This window comes from Copadichromis virginalis, linkage group LG16 (assembly GCF_057382275.1).
Source record: "Copadichromis virginalis isolate Kocher_CV1m ecotype Utaka linkage group LG16, C_Virginalis_male_GT1.1, whole genome shotgun sequence".
Classification (NCBI taxonomy): Eukaryota; Metazoa; Chordata; class Actinopteri; order Cichliformes; family Cichlidae; genus Copadichromis; species Copadichromis virginalis.
Genome location: NC_140633.1, coordinates 25,708,723 through 25,731,309, shown reverse-complemented (window position 1 = coordinate 25,731,309; position 22,587 = coordinate 25,708,723). Strand labels below are relative to the sequence as shown.

Genomic DNA, 22,587 nt, shown 5'->3' with positions numbered 1-22,587 from the left:
TTTCTCCACCCTGAAAACTCTGTTATTGTTCTTTAATGTAGCGATAGAGCCAGCCAGCCAGTTGTGCCAAAACGTGATCGTCTTGTTTGCCTATACTATGAAATATATGTCAAAAATATCGATATCAGAGAGAATATTTCTGTCACGAGGTAGAAGCTACAATCAGTTTTTGGCGAAACAACTTTTATATAGCATTTATTTATCAATGTAAAACGCTCACTGACGTTAAAAATGCATTTTTAAAGAGAGACAAGGGGGTTACAGAAATTTCAACAAACATAACACAGTTACATTTAAATAATATTTCTATAAAGATATTTTAAGTGGTCAAAACGAGTAGATGGGTTACAATGTAGTATGCAAAAAAGCGCAGAAGTCTCCTAGGCAATATTCTTCAGGAATAGTTTTCCAGGCTTCATGAAGGACATTCACAACAATGATTCTTTGGATATTGGCCGCCTTTGTTCTGTTCTCTCTCAAGATGATCCCACATTGCTTCAATAACGTTGAGGTCCGGGCTCTGAGGAAGCCAATCAATGACTGACAGTGTTCCATTATGGGTTTTTTCTATGCAGGTATGTTATTACTTTACTGGCTGTGTGTTGTGATGTTGAAAAATGAAGCCAACTAGATGTTTTCCAGATGATATTGCCTGGTAGGTCAAAATCTGACCTTACTTTTTTCTGTCTTCAAATTACATTAATTTTATCCTTTTCCTCTTCATAAAGAATAGCTTATTGGCAGCCACCCATCTGATTCATGTCCTGGGTCAGATCTTTGCTTTTTTTCTTATTTACTTTCAAAAACTCACCCATCAAATGCTCATCGTTCATATGCTGTAGATAGTTTTTAGGCCTGGCTTCTTCTTTTATCCTCCACTTGTCAAGTTTCTTAAGATTTTTTTAAGAAGACACCAAACATCATGCAAAGATTTGTCAAGTTTTCAGCTTTTAGCTCTGTGCAAATCACTTTCTTGGTGCAAAAACACTACTTTATGGCAAATTGTCTTATATAACTGTGTGTTATTGTACTTGATTGATTCATAGGTCAGTGTTAAGTGACACACACACACACACACACACACACACACACACACACACACACACACACAAAACAAAACACATTCCTGTGAAAATGGTCCGCTACAAGGACTGAACTGAAAATGAATGAAAAAGCAATCAATGTCCAAACTACTGGTCAAGATTGTTTTTTTTAAAAAAGGAAAGTCATGGCTCCTAAGAGCAACAATATAAAGAAATGCATTGTACGTTTGGCAGATGCTCATTAAAAACAAACAACTGCAACAAAGTATTTGACATACTGTGAAATAATCACTCACCTTCCTCAAGGACCCACAATCCTCCTGGAACACTTCATAATTCATAGTATATGTTCTACTTTCAGTTATGTACACAGCAACTGTAAACACATATATGGACTGAATAACAGAAAGCCAGCGACACAACTCCAACTGTGCGTTTTTATTTATTGCTCCCACAGTTTCAAAACTAACATATGCACTACTGTATGTTCTATAGAATACTCAATGTAATTTATTCAGTAAAAAACAAAAAAAAACATTTCTGGCAATGGGATGTATTTATTTCCTACAAATGTCTAACAACAACAACCTTCATTGCCAACAGAAAAAAAAACTGTACAGGGACTATATAATTCATTATGTATGGTTATTTATACATAAAGATGCTGTCTTAGCATTTGGATTTGTCATATAGGCACAAGATACTCTCTGGGGTCTGTTTATGCACAAGTACTATGTGTCCTTGTGTCCCGCAGTGCCCCTTCCTCTTCTCCCCCCAACACCTCATCCGAGTAAAGTATGCTGACATCATTTTATATTGTAATGTGCTACTTTGGGCTGACAGGCAGTGCAAAACGGTAAGCATATAGAGACTCAAAAAAATGCATGCTTTGTAGATCCATATGAAAATAAATAAATAAATAACTACAAAACTAATAAGAATTCCCCATAGGCTGCAATAGTATATGTTATATTTCATAGGTAAGTTTTCCCAAACCCTTTAAATCTCAAACCATGATGCACTCATTTAAGTGGCCACTTTCACATTTTTCCCATACAACATAATGTTGACTTAAAAGGAACTCAGATTATTTCAGCTCGTGTGATCTCATATACTAAACCACGGTGTTAAAAAAAACACATGGCATAGTTCCCTATTTAGCCAACCAAAACAGGAAAAACATGCTGTTGGCTGTAAGCAACAACTACAATGAAATGCCACATGGCCCGTAAGTGTTCTTCTGTTCTCCAACAAAGACTGATGGAGCTTATCAGACACTTCGGATGCAGGTGGCTGGCAGATGTGCGCGAGCTAGTCGTTATGGACCATGTTTACGTGTGTTACTATTAAACTGACTAAACCCAAGACTAAACAGTCTTGGGTAACGAAAAGAAAGGGGGGCTGTATTATTTCACCGTCGACCTGAAAAAAGTTGAACAAAATACGCGCTGTAATATCTAGACATTAAGACCAAGACTGTTCCAACAATGTGTCACTTTTTTAATTCACAAACGTTTTTTAAATAACATTCAAATTGCTGTTAATCTTAATATAATCAGGTATGCACGTCTTCATAGTCAGAGTTCCTTTAACACTTTTGAATAATTATATTGTAAGAGAAAAATGAGAAAGTAAGTTATAAGACACAAAACATTTGATATGATTTTTTTCTATTTCTTTTCTAAATGTAGAAATGTCTATATCATACTTCTCCAAACGGCGAAAAAAAAAAAAATCTCAAATCTGCATGTTATATTTTTCCAGATAAGTATGTATAGTGTATTCTGTTGGCTTAACATTGTACACCAGGTGCACATTAGTCATTGCAGTAATAAAGCACATTGTTTATAGAAGAAAACCATAGTCTTTTTTTTTGATACTGTACAGTATATTGCAGTGCAATTGTCCATAACCCCTGAGTCACACTTCAGAGAAGACAGGCATACAACATACATCAGAAAACTCTTATTTGTAATAATGCTGTATTACACTAATGGCTACAGAAGACTTATATTTCTTTCATATACAGACTCATTACTCCCAAAGCCTGGAATGTTTTTATGTGCCCACACAGACTTTACACTCTAAACGGGCTCTAACATTAATGACCAGGCTCATCCGTGACTGTTGCATCATGTAAGATAACCTCCACTGTCCTCAGTGCCTCAGCGTCAGGTGCTAGGAACTGCATTCTGCAAATGGAGAAAGAAAAAGAAAAAGCCACCTCCTCACGTTTCCGGTGCTCACGTGTTTTGATAGCAGTGCAGGTACCTATGACTCGCTCACATCTTTGTTTCCAAGTTTCAGGTTGGACAGGTTAACTGCCTAAACAAACATGTCTGTATTCAGCTGCTGCCAGCCAGCCTTGGTAACAGTAATGGGTTGGCTCCTTTCAGCATTCACAATATTTTAGTTGAGGCTTTCATGTGTTCTTGTCTGCTGCTCTGAAGTATAACAAGCAACAATGATCACTTGCATTGAACTTTGGCAGAGAGTAATACAGTTGCGGCTCTCTGTTGACACCCAGCGTCTGGAGAGATAACCTTTCCCTCTTCAGACTACAGGCATGAAAGGATTGAAAAAAGGCTCGATGGGGTTGTTGGCAAATTCTTGTGTAAAGACTTTTAATTTGCTTGGCAGTGTGTGTTAGTCCTGGCTTTCTACAGCCTCCGCTCTCTGTGGATTCTGCACTTGAGTACTGGTATTATGTTAGTTAGCTTAAAACTAGCACCTTATCCACCAGATGACCCACTTTTGTCACTTTTAAATGACTCACACCTATTGCTCATAAGATGTTATGAAATGCTAGTACAGTAAGTAGTCGTGGTGCCACCATCACCTTCAACTTGTTTTTTGAGAGTATGTTTTTTCCACAAGTTCCTCTATTTTTTTGTATCTTTCTTAATACTTTCCATGAATGTTCATCATCCACAGACCCCTCACTGAGGAACAGCTGGCTGCTGTTATGCACTGCACCTCCCGGTGTTTTTGGCAATTCTGCTGCAGAACCTGGTGAGTTATTGTATCCACTGTGGGGAGGTGGAGATGCCAGTCTTTCCCTGGTTTTGCAGATACCAGCAGGAGGAACCCTATTTGTCTGATGACTGGAGCCTGTCTACTGTGAGGTAGGTCAGTCGGCTCTTCTTGCTTACACTTGGAGCTAGTGTCACTATCCACACCTTCGATTTTGCCCAAGCCACATAGCCCATGCTAGTGTGACCAACTGTGTGGGAACATAAAATGCTGCAATAGTGTGTCTGCAAAAAACACAAAGTCCGTTAACTAGAAAAGCATTTGCAAAACACATTGGTTGTGTATTTCTATCACAACCTAGTGGAGACCAGCATTCTTGCAGAGTAAGAAGAATTTAATTAAAAATGCTGAAATGCTGTCCTCATGGGTTAAATAGGTGCATCAAGATTAAGTGGGCATCACCATGTAAGTTTAAAGAGCAAAAATGAATGAGGATGATGATGATTATGGATTCAATCCTGTTTTGACAGAACTACTGTTAAAATATGTAACTATTGTTACATATTATACTGGCAGCTGCAGGAATAGTTTCTTAATTCCGTGTCAACCACGTAAAACAGTGTTTTGTCTTCATGCACAATGTAAGAACATCTCATTTCTAATACCAAGCCACAGATGACTGTGCCAGCATGCTGATAAAAGAAACTGCTACTTAGTAATTACAGCATTACAACCTCAATATTAGAATACCGTGCTGCAGAAAAGATTTATGGCCTTGGAGACTCTTGGTCTGAGGCAGGTTTATGGAGTCCAGTGGCATTGAGGTTGGAGTCTGAAGGTGACATGGAAGAAGAGGAAGCAGGGTTTTCAGGTGGAAGAAGGATCAGTGCTGACTGTTGATGCCCTGTGGATGGTTGTTGATGCTGTTGTGCCTCTGCATGTCTCTGCACAAGAAATTCTTTAAGGCTGTCCTCAGTGGGTGCATTCACACTGGCCAAGCTCAACACAGAGTCTTTAGATTCCTGAATGGTGCTCCCTAGTTTTTGGTTGGGGGCCTAAAAAAACAGTTTTTGACAATAATAAGATCTTAGTTGCCTGTGCTGGGGTAAATAATCTCATTATATATATATACATTTAATATCCTGTTTCAGATGTGAAATTATATTTACCCTTAAAACACAACTGTATTTGTAGAAAAACAAACAAACCAACAGATGTGACATTTAGTTTAACAGTATGAAAAAGTGAAGGGAAAGGTCTCAATGTGTACATAAGTGGAAAACAAATGCTCTATGTAAAATAATGTCTACCAACTAAAGTGATGGCATCCTTACTTGAGTTCCTGCAGAGCTAAAGAAATGGCTTGCATTCAGAGCAGCCGGCTGAACCTTCACTGCAGATCTGTGATAGTCTGGATTAGCAGTCACAGTGCTGTAGGCAGGCGGTCCCAGAGTTGGTTGCCTCTGCAGCAGCTGCAGGATCGCCTGCATATCAGATAACAGCTGAGATTCTAGCCTAAAAAAAAAAAAGGACTGATGAGCAAAAACAGACAGATATACTGTATAATATTAGCAAAAGATAAGTATGAAAAGAAAGAGTATTTACGTAACTCGGACAGTGTGAACCTAACTGTGTGTGACAATGGCTGAAAGCACACTCAGATGTGCTTCACTGAGCACTAGATGGAGCCGTTGCTCTGGACAAAATTAAGAGACGGCAACGGTGTGGAAACATTCTGTCAAAGCAATAGATGAAAGACATTGCCCCTGCTAGGAGCGATAATGAGCTTTGTGTGGGACATGTGAATTCTGCATTTACTGTGCAAATAACTATTATACTCATCTGGTAAATCTAATTAAGTCTAGATTTGATCAAAGTTCTATATTTAGGACTTAAGGCAAAAAACCCCAAACCCAACGTGTATTCCATCTAATGCACAAAGACACTGTCAGCCTTTTTGTTTTCCTCATTTAATATGCTGTGGCTCATGAGACACTAAGTAAAAGCAGCCGCACAGTATTTTTCAGCGTACCAAACAATATTTTTCTTGGCTATTTACATAGATGTGTAAAAGAGAAAGGCCACACCGACATTTTTTTCCTGCCACATATGCTTTCAGACTAGTCAAAGCCACAAAAACACCAAAATGACAGAGAAGTGCTGCTCATCCTGCAGCCAGCCAGCATTAAAAAAAAACAAGGTCAGGTATAGTGCAGTGGATAAAATGCCTTATTTGTGCTTAATAAAATGAGCTTGCCCAGTATTTCAGGCACCCTGATGCGATCTTTCATTCTCTGTGATAATTCCAGCTAAAAATACCATCTGCTGTTCATTTGCGTGTCCGTTTCAGGTGGCTGCTGACTGCAGGTGTGATTCTGAAACTACTGCCAAAGATGTGTTTCTACATTCCAGGAATGACAAAAATAAAATCTATTCATTTTAGGGAAGGTAAAGTACAACGTAGCTGCTAGAAATCAATCTCACCATTTTGTTTCTATCATTCTAAATTGTTTCAGGCACATTTTTTTCTGAGCGCTGCTTTACCATATAAAGACTTTAGTACCAGGTCATTCTCAAGTTTGATTTGCACCGGTCCTACAATGTTGCATCCTGCTTCCATTAGATCCAACCTCCCACTCCAAGTCCGACAACGACTTCTGCCAGCTAGTTGCCGTCCTCCACCTACTCCTTCACATTTGGTGTAGCCTACTTTTAGCAGTGTGGGAGGTGACATCTTAAAAGAATAAAGCACTGCCTTATCATTTACTGAAATTAATAATAGCATTTATCTGAAAATGCAATGATAAATAAGAATAGTGACAAATATACCTATGCTGTCGCCACAGAACATACCAGAAAATGCTCTAGACTAAAAGACTACCCGAATATTTTTGTGCACAGTGAAAATCCATCATACATTCAATATCCGCTCAAATTAGACAATGCAATTGATAGATAAATCCATTCTTTCTGTTTTTAAGAACTACTATTAATGTTATATATGTAGACTTGAAGACAGTAGAAAAAATAACAACCAATTGAACAAACAGACAAATACATAAACACATAATGCCTCTAGATAAGGCTGCTTCTCTCCCAAATCAGTTTTACAGAATGTTTTGAAAAAATGGAAAAGGCTCCATTTAAAGCCACCATGAGTCACAAGTGAAAATTTGTGACTTTTATGGTGCGCTCGGTTGCTGTAATGTCAGACGTTACATCAGCAGTAGCTATGGTTTACAAATGAGATTTAGATGTTGAATGGAGAAAGTGAGGGGAACAGAGAGGAGCCTTTACCCTGCACTTAAAACTGGAAAAAATATTCCACTCTGCTCCTTCTGAGTCATTTTAAGTGAAATGTTCACTCATATGACTCCATGCATTTTTAATGGGCAGACTGTTGAATCTACCAGTTCAACTGCTGGGTAACAAAAATAACTAATTAGCAAATTACACAGCAGCAACTCAATGCATTTAGTCATGCAGACATGGTCAGGTTGACCGGCTGAAGTTCAAACTGAGCGGTTGGGGAAAAAAGGTGGTTTAAGGGACTTTGAACATGGTATGGTTGTTGGTGACAGATGGGCTGCTGGTATTTCAGAATTTCTACTAATCTACTGACATTTTCTCACACAACCATCTCTTTACAGAGACTGGTATGAAAAAGAGAAAATATCCAGTGAGCAGCACTTCTCTAGATGGAAATGCCAGAGTTCAGAGGAGAATCGCCTGGCTGCTTTGAGCTGATAGGATGGCAACAGAGACTCAAATAACCACTCACTATAGCCAAGGTTTGCAAAAGAGTATCTCTGAATGAGAACTGTGTTGAACCTTGAAACAGATGAGTTACAAGAGCTGAAGACCAGATCATGTGCCATTCCTGTCAAATAAAGACAGGGAACTGAAGCCTCAATTCACATAGGTTCATCAAAATTTGACAACAGAAGATCAGAAAAATGTTGCTTGATCTAACAAGTGTCGATTTCTGTAGCAACAACTGGATGGTTGGGTCAGAATTTGGCATAAACATGAAAGCATTGATCCATCCTGTGTTGTATAAATGTTTCAGGTTGCTGGTGGTGTAATGGTGTGGGAGATATGTGGAGCAACTGAGTGCAATCAAAAAAGACAACTTCAGTAAAGGAATGCCCCTGGATAAATGTAAAAAATGTAATCCTATTTTCTTCAGAACAAGTAGAGTTCCAACTTTAACTTCAAAGTTAACCTAAACTTTTCACATTAAAATTAAAGGAGAGAAGTTTTAACATCATTTACTTAAGTAAATTTAGACAATAATCTAGAAATACCGTCCAAAAGAGCAACTCTTTGCACCATCTGATAAGATGCTGCACTGTTTCCAAACAGAGATGTGCTAAGCGCAACTGGTAAGTTTAAATGAGAAGAGAAATTTCTGCAATTTCATGTGGCGCCACACGTGAGCTGTGTGGCTGAAATGGCAAACCATTGGTAAAAGAAAAAGGGTTAGTCAAAAAAAAGAAGAAGAAAAAAAACAAGCACTGTTATTCACACTAGAAAAGTTCACATTTTCGGGTAATTCATAGTTTATGACAGCAAAGTGAAGCTCAACCATCTGCATGCTGACTCTAAAAATATGTACCTGTTTAAATGGTCCTGAAGCTGACCTAAGCGTTGTTCCACCTCTCCATATGTGATTTCACTGGCAGAATTATCATCCTCTCTCAGGTCCTGGAACTGCGCTGACTCATCCAGGTAGTCTGTAGGCTTCTTACAGGCCCATTTATCACAGCACAGATCTGGAGGACCAAACCAACATGCATGATTTACATCCTCACTTGCAGGTCAGAGCAACGTCATCACTAAACATTACTAAAATAGAATATAATTAATCTCTACAGCAAACTGTGTGTAGATCCTTTGTTGTAATTTATCACACTGCTATACCAGGAGAATTATTATATCGGTGTTTTCCAGTTGCAAACTAACCCTGTTATCTCTGTTTGGCACATGGTAGTATTTAACCTGCTGTCTAGTGATATGTGTGGAGCCTCTTTTGTTGTTTTAAACAGAGGGGTGGTTAATTCGGTGATTAAGTTATCTCACTGAACAGACTGTGCAGGTGGCTTTGCACTAATACAATGAGTTGCATAGATTCGTTTAGAGTTTGGGCTGAGGGTGCATTGATAGTCGTTCTCTCGGTCCGACTTTGTATCACGTAGAACCCCAGCTCCAAAACAGTTGGGATACTGGGTACATTTTAACTGGGTAAATTTATTTTATTTTCAATAAAACATAGAAAATCAGGTCATTTTAAATTTGATTATAGCACATATAAACAACAGCACATGGCCTATTGAATCATGCCATTATTTATTTAAAAAAAAAGAAGCCAAAATATAAAAATGGTGTGTGGAAAAACCAAGTATATCCCATGATTCAGCACTTTTACAGCAGCAGTAACGTAAAGTAATTTGAAGTAATTGTTTTCTGTATGACCTTATCAGTCTCTCATATCATTGCGGGGGAATTTAGGCCCACTCTTCTTTACATCATTGCTTCAATTTGCTGAGCTTTGCAGGCATTTGTTTATACACAGCTCTCTTAAGGTCATATCACAGCATTTCAATCAGGCCGAGGTCTGAACTTTGACTGGGCCATTACTGCACCTTGATTCTTTTCTTTTTCAGCCATTCTGTTGCAGATTTTCTGCTGTGCTTGGGGTCATTGTCCTGTTACATGATTCAGTTTTGCTTTAACTGTTGGACAGATGAGTTCACACTTGACTCTAGAATACTTTGGTATGCAGAGGAGTTTAAATGACTGCAAGATACTCAGGTCCTGTGGCTGCAAAATAAGCCCAAATCCTCACCTTCCCACCCTCGATTTGGCAGTTGGTAATACACTGTGTTTGGTTTTCACCAAATGTGGTGTTGTGCATTGTGATCTGGTTTAAATGATGGTTTGTTTACAAGAAGCTCTACAAACTTAACCTTGCAATTTACAATTTCTCTGATTTAGTAGTGTGTCCACTCCTGGAATGACTGGCAACTGTCTTGAATGTTTACCACTTATGAATAATCTTTGTCACTGTAGAATGATGGACGTAAAGTATTTTGGAAATGGCTTTATTACCCCTTTCAGACTAATAAACTGCAGCAATTGGTTCTGAGACCACTGCTGATGTCTTCCCTCCTCAGTATTTTGTTAATGCACACCTGAATGCTCCAGCTGAGCAGTTGCTGCTTTTGGTCCCAAAGTCACGGCTATGGCCAAGCGTTCTCTGTTGCAGCGCCACTGCTTTGGAATAACCTTCCTCTCCATATTAGACAGGCTACATCAGTGCCAGTTTTTAAGTCTTTATTAAAAAACTATTTTTATTCTCTGGCTTTTAACTCTGTGGGTAACTGATATTTTTTTTAATGTTCTTTTTTATTGCTATGTCTGGTTTTATTACTATGTGCATATTAGTATTGTACAGCACTTTGGTCTACCAGGTGTGTTTTTAAAGTGCTATATAAATAAATAAATGATGATGATGATGATGATGAAACGAGCAAACTGTCAAAAGTTATTTTCTACAGAGATAACTTGCACGGGCTGATGATTTTTTGTCTGAAGGACTGCAGTTGCATGCTGTTCCTTTGCCACCTGCACTTATAAAATTGTCTTCAAAAGAATATTAAATGTAGAATAATTTGCGGATGGAATCATATCAATAGTGATCTACAGCATGTAAGGCATTTGTCTGGATACTGGACTAGAAAAAAAAATTAAGAAAAACTGCAAGACCCTGCAGCTCTTCATATGCATGTCTGCAAGGGAGAATAATGCAGTCTTAATTAAGTCTATGATTTTTGAGACAGATGACATCCTGTCTCTTAGAATTATAATCAGCTGAGCAGCATTTTGGCAGAAGGCAACCTAAATATTTAAATTCCCAAGTTTTTGCTCAAAGCAACTCTAGAAGCCTGGGAACATCCCAACACTCTCCACACAACCAGTCACCCTCTTAGAGCTGCTAATGCAGCGTCAAAGACATTGTCCCTCAGTGTCTTCCCACCACTCACATTAGTGTTTGTCCTACAAATATTCATCACGATTTGCAACACTGCTTTGAAAGTTCTTGCCAAAAAAGCTACAATTTTATCCACCAGATATTTACAATTCATCTGTAAGACAAGATCTGTTACCTTCAAAAGGTGGTTTTCTGTCCAAGCTGTCTCTGACAATAACGTCTGAGTCTAGGCCTGGAACTGTGAGTGAAGAGCGACCCAGAACTACTGAAGATCTCTTTAGGCACGAGTTAGACTCTCTCTCCCTTTGAACTTCTTTAACCATTTCTTTGCTTTCCCCTGTAGAATGGCAATCAGCAGGAGTCAGTGGAATAACACCATATCCCATAGAGGACAGACTTTTGCATATCGGAGCACCAATCCATGAATAATAACAAAGAAAAAAATTTGCAGCCACAAAGCATGCTTGACAAGGTTCTCCTGTATGTTTCTACTGACCTTTAGACAGATCTGCTGTGAAAGAGATTCTTCTTTTCACATTTTTATTTCCCTCACCATCTGAATCACTTTCTTTGACACTACAGGGCTGCAAAATTAAAATGCTTCAATCAGAAAATGTGTCAGTTACCAAGAATAAACAAAAAAACATAATTTAGGCAAATTACAATATGAATACTTGTTATCAAAACACCCATTAAACACATAGGTCCAAAATGTTCTTACATTATCTGCCTTGGTGGAGTCATCTCTCAGGTTGAAAGTAAGCTCCAGGTTGTTGAAGAAGTGATCTGCAAACTCCGGGTACATGTCTAGCACCTCCAGCAAATCTTCTCGCTGAATGGTGCTCAGGTCACAGTAACTCAGAGCCCGCACATCAGCGTTAGACTTTCCAGGCTTGGCATAGAGATGGATCATTTCTCCAAATATGTCATTTTTACCTGGAGGTGACAAACACACAAACAACAGGTAATCTTGACAGTTTTAGTGGGAAGATGTAAAAATGCTGACTTGAGCTACAGTGAGTTCCAAAAAAAGGCATGACGCAGGCATAAATCTCTGCTGCGATTACAATAGGAATTTATTTATCACTCTGATTTCACTAAGGGGCGCAGACGTGTTTGTTTTTGTGGATAATCAAAATCAGACAGCCTCTAATTTCTGTGTAGATCGTCTCCCACATCAGTTGTCTTTCTATCTTTGATCCATTATTTATGTTGAGGAGTAACTACTAACACGCAGCAGCTTTGATGCGATGGGTAAAGGAGGGCTTGATTGCAATTGACACACTTTACTTGTGCACTTCAAAGGCAATTTTTGCACTGATTTTGGCTATCACATAATTAAGCCAGCTCTTCAGTGAACTTGCAAAAAGTGAAAAAACCCAAAAAATCTACGGTAAGCTTAGCTTTTAGTCTGGAGAATAAAAGAGCTTCCTTTGCAGAAATAAGGGCCCATTTTCCAAAGGACGAGAGGCCTGGTTTAAAGGGCATCATGAAAAATCCCTTTGTTGGTGTGGGGGGTTCACTAAATGCCAACAGTGTAAGCAGGGGTTCAGAAGAAAGAGATATGATATGCTGGCTGCCAGTGTGCCTTTCACAGCATGCACCGGACACCTTTCGGCCACAGAGGAAAGCCTCACACAGACTGGTGTGTCTCTCCCCCGCACACAAACACAGAGCTCTCCCCACAACGATTGATTAGGATAAGAGATTAATTCCTCACCTGTAGAACAATGCTAATCGCCTTGCTGGAGTCATGATCATTACAAGAGAAAAATACTTTAACACCATGGGCTGACCATTGCCATGTTAGAGGTTGGTATAGTTCCCCATGTGAGAATAAACTATGGCGATGGAGCATTATAATTATGCTTGAGTGGCTTTTCCACGATAATCACTAATAACACGTTTTGTGTGATGCAGCAACCGTTGCGAAGCTGAAACCTCATTCTTTCAGGTGCAGCTTTAGTGAGAATTAATCTCATGAATAATGAATAAAATCTAATCCAGGCCCGGTCTGGAGTGCATGAATGAAGTTTACCCATGAAGAAAAAATAAATAGACATTTTTCCAGTATTGGTATTTTAACATTGATGCATCAAGCTCAGTATCAATACATAAAGAATGAAAAATATAGCTTCAAATTTAGAGCTGCTAGTTGTTTTAGCCAAATCTCCTTTTTACTGACATTATTTTAATACTCTCTATTTTGCAGCTTTAACTCATTTCCCAGTGCTGTCAAAAAAGTGGCACCATTTTCACTGCGTTCTTTGAAACTGCCAGACAACCTTCCATGAGGCCACTTAATAGAAATGCCAGAGTGTCAAACCTGTCACACAAACACCCCAGAACACTCACAGAAAACGAAATGTGAAAACCCACATGAAGGCACATTTTATTTTGAATTTTCTGATGCTAAATACGCCAAGGTCCAGAACATCTGTGCACATTGAATTCACATGTGGGTAGTAGAATGTTTCTTGTACAGTATGTGCTTCCTCTCTGACTATATAAACAAAAGGTAAATCTTAAAGATCTTTTTACAAAATCAACAATAAGCTCAAAACAGTATGAGACTAAATTAGACCTGCCTAAAGTTTTAGTTAGCTTGGTGCTGACATTTAACACACAGTCAGCTGAGCGATCTAAATACAACAGGGAGGTGACATTGACTATTACAGTTCATCACATTTCCAGGTGGAGGCAGAGGATTTTATGTGTAGCAGAGACTGACATTATATGCACAAAACTCCTGATAGACATTGGCAAAATGTCAAACAGCACAAAAGAGTTTACTCTGGGTATAAAAAATTTCCATACAGGACTTAAATTTAAAAGCTCTTAATCAACTGAGCACCATCCACCCAACCTACTTATTGTAATTGAGATAAAATATCAAATAAACACTAGATGTTAGTACACATCAGTAAAATGATCAACAAGGGGTTGTATTTACCCAGGATAGCTACCACAATGTCATCTTTCAAGATCTCAATAGAACCACGCGACAGAAAATAGAGAGCAGTGAGCACATCACCACCGTGGACCAGAGTGTCTCCGGGAGGCACATGAGCGGAATTGAAGCGCATGGCCAAGGCCCTCAAGCATCCTTTGGTGGCTCCTTGAAAAGCTTTGCAGTTGTCCAGAAGACAACTGTTGAGGTGAAGGCAGATATCTGCCTGTAGGCACTCGGGAAACCCTTTTAACACCTAAGATGCGGAGAAAAAACAGTAAATAAAGTGCTCAAAACATTTGTTTGATATCCTTACAGAGATGTGTTTCAGAGATAATTGTGACCACATCATCAGATCAGTTTGTCAAGCTTTGTTCTCTCAGATACAAAAGAACACAAGTTAGAAAAAAAAAGCACTTTCAAAAGAACTTTGTATAGAGGTGGCCTCTAAACTTGTGAGTTTTTAAAGAAAACAAAGCAGCCATACACTTGAGGTGGGCTGACAAATACTAGTATTTTGCAAAGGATGGCACTAAAAGGATACTCTCCCCTGTTGATTTTAAGAATTTAATTAATAGCATAAACACAGGCATGCAAGGAAATGTGAAGTACATGCAAGCTTGAATGGATGCTGCCATTACAGAGAAAGGAGAGCATAAGACATATGAAGATATTATGCATATTTTTCAAAAGAAATAGGCTGTCATGACATTGAAATGATTAATATGAATAAACTACACTATAAGCTGAACCGGTAACAAAGCAGATCAGAATCAAAAGTGTGCTATGCGTTTGCATCTACACCTGTTAATCTAGTGTAGTTATGCACTGAATTCATACTCTGATATATAGAATGTACTGAGTGAGTCCATCAAACACTACGTTTACATAACTTACTAAAGCTGAGATAAAACAAAAGTTGTTTTTTAAAAAATATTGTTGGTTTTTGTTTTATAGCACTAAATCACTGAACAAGAATAATGTAAAGCAAACTTTAGACATTACAATAGTAGAGATGTGGTAAGTATTCAGAAAATTACCAGGAGCTAATTCATGGGAATGTAATGGTTCACAAAAAATGTAACATTTGCCTTTTTTTTTCTTAAATAAAGGATTTATTTAACCGTCATTTTCAAAAATGTACCTGGGAATAGACGTCTACTGGTAAACTTGTACTATTACAATCTCAAATGTGAAAAAAAATCTTTGTATGTCTCTAAGTTTAATGTCTTCATTTTATTATATTACTTCCTTCCTCATCATCACAGTATCTGTTGGATTTCCTCACACATGTCCAATTAGCCAGTCGGTCACTTTGGTATGTACAGCACCAGTTGTCTACCTCCCATTTATCAGAATGTTTTTGTATTATGCTGTTAATCTTCCAAGGCATTCCCTTCTCGCCTGTCCCCAGTTAGATTTATTTGCTACAATGCCTGACCTTCAGTGTCTGACCTTAACTTTGATTAGAGACTATCATGTTGAACTTCAGTCTACCTCCTGTGTCCTGCATCTGGGTCTTCTAACCCACAGTCTGTAGACAGCATAATGAGGTTCTTATTTTAAACAGTGATCAGACAGAAACCCATTTTAAAAATTTAAAGAAATTAAATATGTACCTCCTGCTCTTACCAATGAAGAGATGTTAATCCAATTGAAAAGCAGACAAGGGAGAGAAAAAAAGCTCTTTTAGTAGCATGTATTTATATTGTCATCAGTGCAATCACTTGTTTTGTTGGATATCCATATCCATTACAGGGACAGGTGGATGAGTGACTTCAGTTATTTACCGTATTCATATCAATGCCATTAGTGTAGGTCCATGAGTGCTGGAAGTACTCTTCCAGCCTTTGCCTCAGAGGGTTGGGAATTTGATGAAAACGGATGAATTCCTTGACCCGTAACATTTGAGCATGATAGCGGGCCGTACCCGAGTAGAGCCTCTGGATGATGGCAGAAACATTTCCAAAAATGCTGGCATACATCAGGGCTGAAATAAAAAAACGCAATGAGTGAAGAGAAGGTACTGTTTTTACTACAGTCAGCATATTTACTGCTGTTACCCATGAAGACACAGGTAATTTGATAAAATGTCAACACATTCTGCTTAAAACATATACAATGTTTTGTGAAGGACCTGGAAAAAAGATAGATTTTTGCTCAAAACCCATTCAAGTGATAACAAAAAGAATGAAATAATGGTAAATTGAAATACAACCTGAAAAGCATATAAAATACTCACAGCCAATCAGCATGACACATATAGAAAAGACCTTCTCTGAGTTGGTGTTGGGGGAAACATTTCCAAAGCCCACACTGGTCAGACTGCTGAATGTGAAGTAAAGTGCTGTGACATACTTGTCCTTGATAGAGGGACCAGAGTTAGGATCACTGTAGTTGTATCGCTTTCCAATTGACACGCCCAGATTGTCTAGCCAGCCAATCCTGTGTTCCAAGTAAGGCTTCTCCACATTGCCAATGGCATACCATATACAGGCTAACCAGTGGGCGATAAGGGCAAAGATGCACATGAGCAACATTAGGACTGCAGCTCCGTATTCAGAGTAGCGATCCAGCTTCCTGGCTACACGCACCAATCGCAGAAGCCTTGCTGTCTTCAGCAGGCCAATGAGAGTGGTAGTCTAAAACAAAAATACAATAAGGAAGATTATTAGTAATAGCAACAGTAGTTTGGATGCCAGATCAACGGTTTTAGATATTGCTTCATCATGCTAAAAGATCTGACATGTTATCTACTACTTATCTACTAAACTTGTCTGCATGTGTATTTCCTTTATATTATCAACAAGTCTAAAGCTGTGGGCCAGTTTCACAGTCACTTCACAAACTAATGAGCTTCCTTGAAAGAAAAAACTGGATAAGACACCCCAGAGCTCTTTGGTCAAAGGCAAATTAAGTGAGAAGTAAGGACACCAGCAGCCCATAGATAAATCTTCATTTGTTCAATCCTGAACACAGAGGCACACTCATTTAATGGGTCCCTGGGAGCTGTGTAGCTGCTATGTGTCAATAAGAAATGTGTTAACAACTGTAACTGCAATTCCTATTAAAAGGACCATTTGTTTACCTGACAATTACAGAAGAAAAAGTCCAACAAGAAACAATGACACTTCGTTCATAATCACTTCTTTATATCGTTTACCATTAGTTATCTAAAGGTAAATGAACAAAATTCCACATCATTCTTCTATAAATATTTCAGAATTTCTCTATCTTTTATCAAAATGTTGACAGTCATTGCAGCACAGGTTTACCATTGGTGTAATTTTGGAGGAAATAGGACCGCCACAGTAGTTTCTAACTGAGACTTTAAACTTAAAAAGGGGTTCGATATCTCCCCATCACTGATTTATAATATTAACAAAAATGTACTTTAAAATATTTTCTCACAAAGCAGAAGAAAAAGGTAATATCTTGCATTTCTGCAAACTTCAAATACAGCAGCTTCAGTTTCAATCTGTTATAGTAACCACTCATGGCAGTTTTGAGGCATTTTTGGTAGATTAAGAACACTGAATGAGGGTAAGCTACAATATCTAATTATTGTATATATACAATAACTTATTGTACGTGAGACGCTATACACTATAGCCATATTGTATGTGGCCATAGCGTAAAATAAATGACATTTATTTTTTTACATGCCAAATACTTTATGAGGAACAATGGCATGCACATTTAAAGTTTCTTAGCCCCAGATGCACGTATTTCCTGTTAGCCAGAGATGGGCAGTAACAAACACATACTATACTTAAGTAGAATTTTTATGTATCTATAATACATACCTTTTAACAAATATCTACTTTCTACTACTTCTACTACTACTTTAGGCTTAAACCATTTGAGGGGAGTTATTTCTTGCCACAGCATGCCTTCAAACACCAAACTAATTTGAATCTAAATGGAGGGAACAATAACATATAAAACACAACCTTATTGGTGTATCCCCCACTTGCGCTTATCATACACAAAGAGTTGAAAGAGCCAAAAAACACATAATTTATGCATCATTAATATCACTACACCTAGACGTTAAAGTCAGCCAGAAGCATTGAAGGTGCAGATATCTGTAAGTTGAAGTTACTGTTCTTCCGGATCTATTGCTACACAGCAAGCACAAAGCCAATCACTTCTTTCTTTTTTTGTTTTACATGGCAGCTAATTTCAAAAGCCACATTTCTAGCAGTTAAACAAATATATCGTACACAATGTGTTGCTGAAATTATGATTTTCATTTGCTTTTTAAAGGTTGCTTCATATACTAGTTGTTTTAAATCAGGCAACACTGGCTACTTCAAACAGTCCATTTTAAAACAATGCAGTATGTTGGACCAATGCAAAGCAGCTATAGTGTTCATGGTTAACATCAAGTGTAGCAGACAAATTTAAGGTGATGATGCTGATCAGATTCACTCATTGAATTCTGTCTTTACACTAGATTTATGCTGTCTGGGGTGGGAAATCAGTCAGAGATAGAGCATGTAACCCCAGCTTAAATCTTGTCAAATTGAGTTGGCTAAATCCACAAAGAGCAGCAGCACAGGTCAGTTCATCACAGCCTGTTCACAAAATCTACTGAAGCTCACAACAACAATTATTGTGACTTATTTGTGATTCTTTCCCCCACACTGCTCCACTATAAGTGATCTTAGGGTTCCCATACCAGTTGAATTCCACTTTAACCCTTGATTATCCTCATTTTCCTGTGTGGACGCAAACTGCAATGAAGATAGACAGATGAAATAGAACTGAAATAAAGCCTTCATTCATATCATTGTATTGGTATTATTTTATCATAATATTAATATGACATGAGCTTCAGTTAGCTTTGCGTATAGCAGCTGGTAGAGGAGCAGCTATTTTTTTAATATAATACCTCTTTACTTTAGAGCCTCCACTTTTTTGCTGTTACTTGAGCAACAAAGTTGAATCACTACTTTGTGTACTTCTACGTAATGAATATGTCTACTTTTATCACCTCTACTGTCAGCTATTTTATGATTGTTATTCTTGGCATGTACCAAAATGGTTTCTTGTGAAACACTTATGGGGCATTGGCTATGGGTTAACTAAATTTGTGTCTCTGTGGCCTGTATTTGTTGAATTCAAATCATCCTTTTCTAACCAACACTAGGACAGAACCATTAATTTGCCTTAAAGTATTGTAGCAATTGGTGATCATTTTCTCATTCCCTGTCTACACTCTCTTGTTCAATCTCTCCAGTTAAGTCAAGAATTTCTTGGCTGTGCTTTAATTAAAAGTCTGAATGTCAGTCAGATTTAGACAAGGTGTTTAAAGTCAGAAATAATATCACAGGGCCAGTTTTACACTGATAAATCTGAACAGAGATATATACAGAAAAGCCAACACACAAAAAGGGCAGCAAGAGAAAATCAGAGCATCACCGGTCCAGAAAGAAGGAAAAGAAGACTCAGGGAGGAATTTGAACCTCATATCCAAGTGTGATGTAAGGCTGAATGTAATGTTAATGTAAATATATAGGCAGCTCCACAAAGATTTTTTTTGAAGCTTAAAGCACTTAGATGTTTTAAAATGATAGCCTGTGCTTGTCACACTGACTCAAAATTTATTGTCGAAAACATTGCAAATCTATGCTACAGTTTACTTTTTTATGTTTTATTTACTTACTTAAAACTCACTTTCCACTTACAAAGTCCCTTTTCCCCTTAAGTATGTTAGATCTTCATTAAATCTAAAGTCCTAAACTGATTTAAAATGTGAGGCTTATGTTTGCGTATAATTGCAGTGTGATGGTAAATGAACATTAGTCTCCTTCTCAACCGCTAACAGCGCCTGTTTTACTGATAGATGTGATTCATCCAAAAAGAAAAAAAAACAGACAACTGAAACGTAATCAAAGTGAACTGAATGAAATCACAGCATTAACTGTACCTTCACAGGTAGCTGGGTTTTATGGTTACACAGGGCTACACAGCCTCATCACTCTGTCATTCTACTAATCTCTATCAGAAACAACATTTACAGGTTCAAGTCAGGACAAAGCAACCAAATTCACAATGAAACTGCTGGACACTGGACAGTAGTTTATATAATAAACGTTCTCAAAACATTCAGTTTTTCATATTGCCCAGTTTTGCATGATAACTTTCCCAATATGTTCAATACTATGGTAAAACGAAGTTGTTTTTAAAGCAAACAGACACTGAAATCTATTTCACATATTTTTCCTACTCTAATCAAAAGGTTTACTTAAGCGATTGTAGGTTAAAACCGTCTTATTAAGCTGCTAAATTGAATGAGCCTTGTGAAAAACCATCTGCCACTGTCTCGGCTGGTTTTGTTTTCTGAATGAGAATGCTGCTGAGCGGGAATTTTCATGTTCAATCTGACATAAACATCAAGATGGAAAGCTATAAATAGAAGTCATGCAAGCACATGTTCTCACTGTATAACTCTATCTATCTATTTATAGAACAGGAGTCAATTGGTTTTTCATTTTTGGCAAAAGTGGAAGTTAAGTAAACATAGTCACATACTCGTAGTGAGGATGTGCTTTAGTTTCAAATCATGGTCTCGTTTTGTTTGTCACTGTCTGATGAGTGAAACAGATGTCCATGTTCTTTTTGATTTGTTGTCATTTACTGAACTGACTCAGCAGCAGCCGCATTGATGGAAAAGATTATTATGGTTTACTGTATAATCAGGAGCTTTCCGGGTGTAATGGAGTGTCTACAAAGCACGATAAAGCCCTGAAGTGGATCCAGAGCCTTAGGGGACATATCCTACCAACAAACAAGCCAGCAGTCCTGGCAGCCAGCCTACCAATGGACATCTCACATTTGCATGTAAGCTGTGCACACAGCCCTGTTGGCCTGCTCCTCACATAAATGCATCATTGATTGCCATTTGGTAAGCCATTAATCCGTGTAAATGGATTCTAGAATGAGGACCATTCAAAAAAAGGGAAAAAAAAAGAAGAAAGAAAGAATGAAAGGAAAAAAACATGCAATTTAAAGTAATCTCTATGAAGCCAAAATATTCAGGCTTTAAGTAGTGGAACAGGGGCAAGTACAACAGTCCAAGCATCCCTGGGGTGATGTGCAGTAAAGCTCCCTGGGAGAAAAAAACAACTAGCTGAAAAAAAACTAAATACATGTACAACATTAACAAAAGATTACATACCTCATCTGATCCTGAGCCAAATATTAGAAGATCAAACGGAATTGCTGCCACCATGTCTATAAGGAACCATCCTTTAAAATAATGGATTGCTATCTTGGCTGGGTGGCTGACCACTTCCTCGTTTTGGTTTACATAAGTTGTCCTGAAGTTTATGAGGATGTCAATGATGAACATGATGTCCACAATTAAATCTACTACATTGAGAGGGTTGCAGGAGTATCCGCATTCTCGTCTCTTCTGCTCCTCTTGGTCATTGAGAAGAAAAGCAGCTGAGTACGGAGTGAGGATCGCCGTGTAGATGACCAGCAGCAGGATCAGCCAGTCCCAGACGGCTTTGAATGGGCTGTAGTGAAGGATCGTGAATTTGTCAATGCGAGGTGTTTGGAGTTTGTACTCTGGCAGCACATCTGCTCCGAGGGACAGGACCTGCAGGAATGGTGAGAGAGGGTCAGAAGAGCTACAAAAATCACTTGATTACATCGCTGTCAATTTTTATTTTGGGTCAACCTCTTAGAATAATTGATAATATTACAAGCTATAGGTTTTAAGCTTATGGTGCTTTTTTGGTATAAAACAATATATTTTAAATCTATAATTTGATTAAACACAGTTTCCCATTTCATATATCAAATCCACGGGTCATTTAATCAGCTCACAGACTTTAAGGAATGAATTGATAACAACTGTGACACCCAATGTGTCCTCTACAGTCAAACCGAGTTAGTCAAAGATAGCCATTATGACAAGTGGATTGCCTCTGACCTGGCACTATAAATAAATGTTACTACCACTTGTTCTCCATTTGCAGAAGGTACATTGAATTACTCTTGGAAAAAGCACTTGATAGACTGAAGAAAAGTAAAGTCTGCATACATTTTAACTGATAGATATGAATTTACTATGCAATGTGGTACCCAAATATTTGTTTTAATTTCCCCAGATGAATGAGCTCTGGTTAGATGGTAAATTATTCAATGTGTCACGGTCTGCAGAGGCAGGTCGTGCGGTGGTGTGTGTAATGGACCCAGGAGCGTACACAAGTGAGTAGACGGGAGTGAGTTTAACAGAAAGCGAGCCTTTAATATGACTGAAGACCAGGAATACAAACACAGCAGGGATAGCGTGGCTAAACTATAACTAAACTGGGAAAACTAATACTGTGACAAACTAAGAGAACTCTGAGACGAAGATGATCACAAAAGACTGATCGTGAAAACATGGGGGTGAGAACACAGACGACGCGACACAGACTGTACGAAACACAGAGACTAAATACACATGAGGGAAGATCAGGGGAAGTGGATGCACACGGGGAACACAGGTGACACTGATAATCATAACAAGACACGGCAGGAGTGAACGTAACACTGATGGGAGATGGGCAAAGTAAAGCAGGAAGTACACAGAGGTTCAAACAGGAGGAGAGAGAGCACGGGGAGAA

The 22,587-nt window shown here is 38.2% G+C and overlaps 1 protein-coding gene across 1 annotated transcript in view; it reads right to left on the bottom strand.

The window, feature by feature from the left end:
* Positions 1–1,466: 1,466 nt before the first annotated feature.
* Positions 1,467–22,587, bottom strand: part of kcnh7b (potassium channel, voltage gated eag related subfamily H, member 7b) — a 42,723-nt gene continuing 21,602 nt past the window's right edge. The window contains exons 6-15 of the mRNA XM_085434077.1: positions 21,147–21,572; positions 16,203–16,602; positions 15,751–15,950; positions 13,964–14,216; positions 11,732–11,946; positions 11,507–11,594; positions 11,186–11,347; positions 8,635–8,791; positions 5,351–5,531; positions 1,467–5,071 (exon numbers count right to left, since the gene is read on the bottom strand). Of these exons, the coding sequence (XP_085290203.1) occupies positions 4,784–5,071; positions 5,351–5,531; positions 8,635–8,791; positions 11,186–11,347; positions 11,507–11,594; positions 11,732–11,946; positions 13,964–14,216; positions 15,751–15,950; positions 16,203–16,602; positions 21,147–21,572 (2,370 nt within the window). The 3' untranslated portion in view covers positions 1,467–4,783. The remainder of the gene's footprint in view (positions 5,072–5,350; positions 5,532–8,634; positions 8,792–11,185; positions 11,348–11,506; positions 11,595–11,731; positions 11,947–13,963; positions 14,217–15,750; positions 15,951–16,202; positions 16,603–21,146; positions 21,573–22,587) is intronic.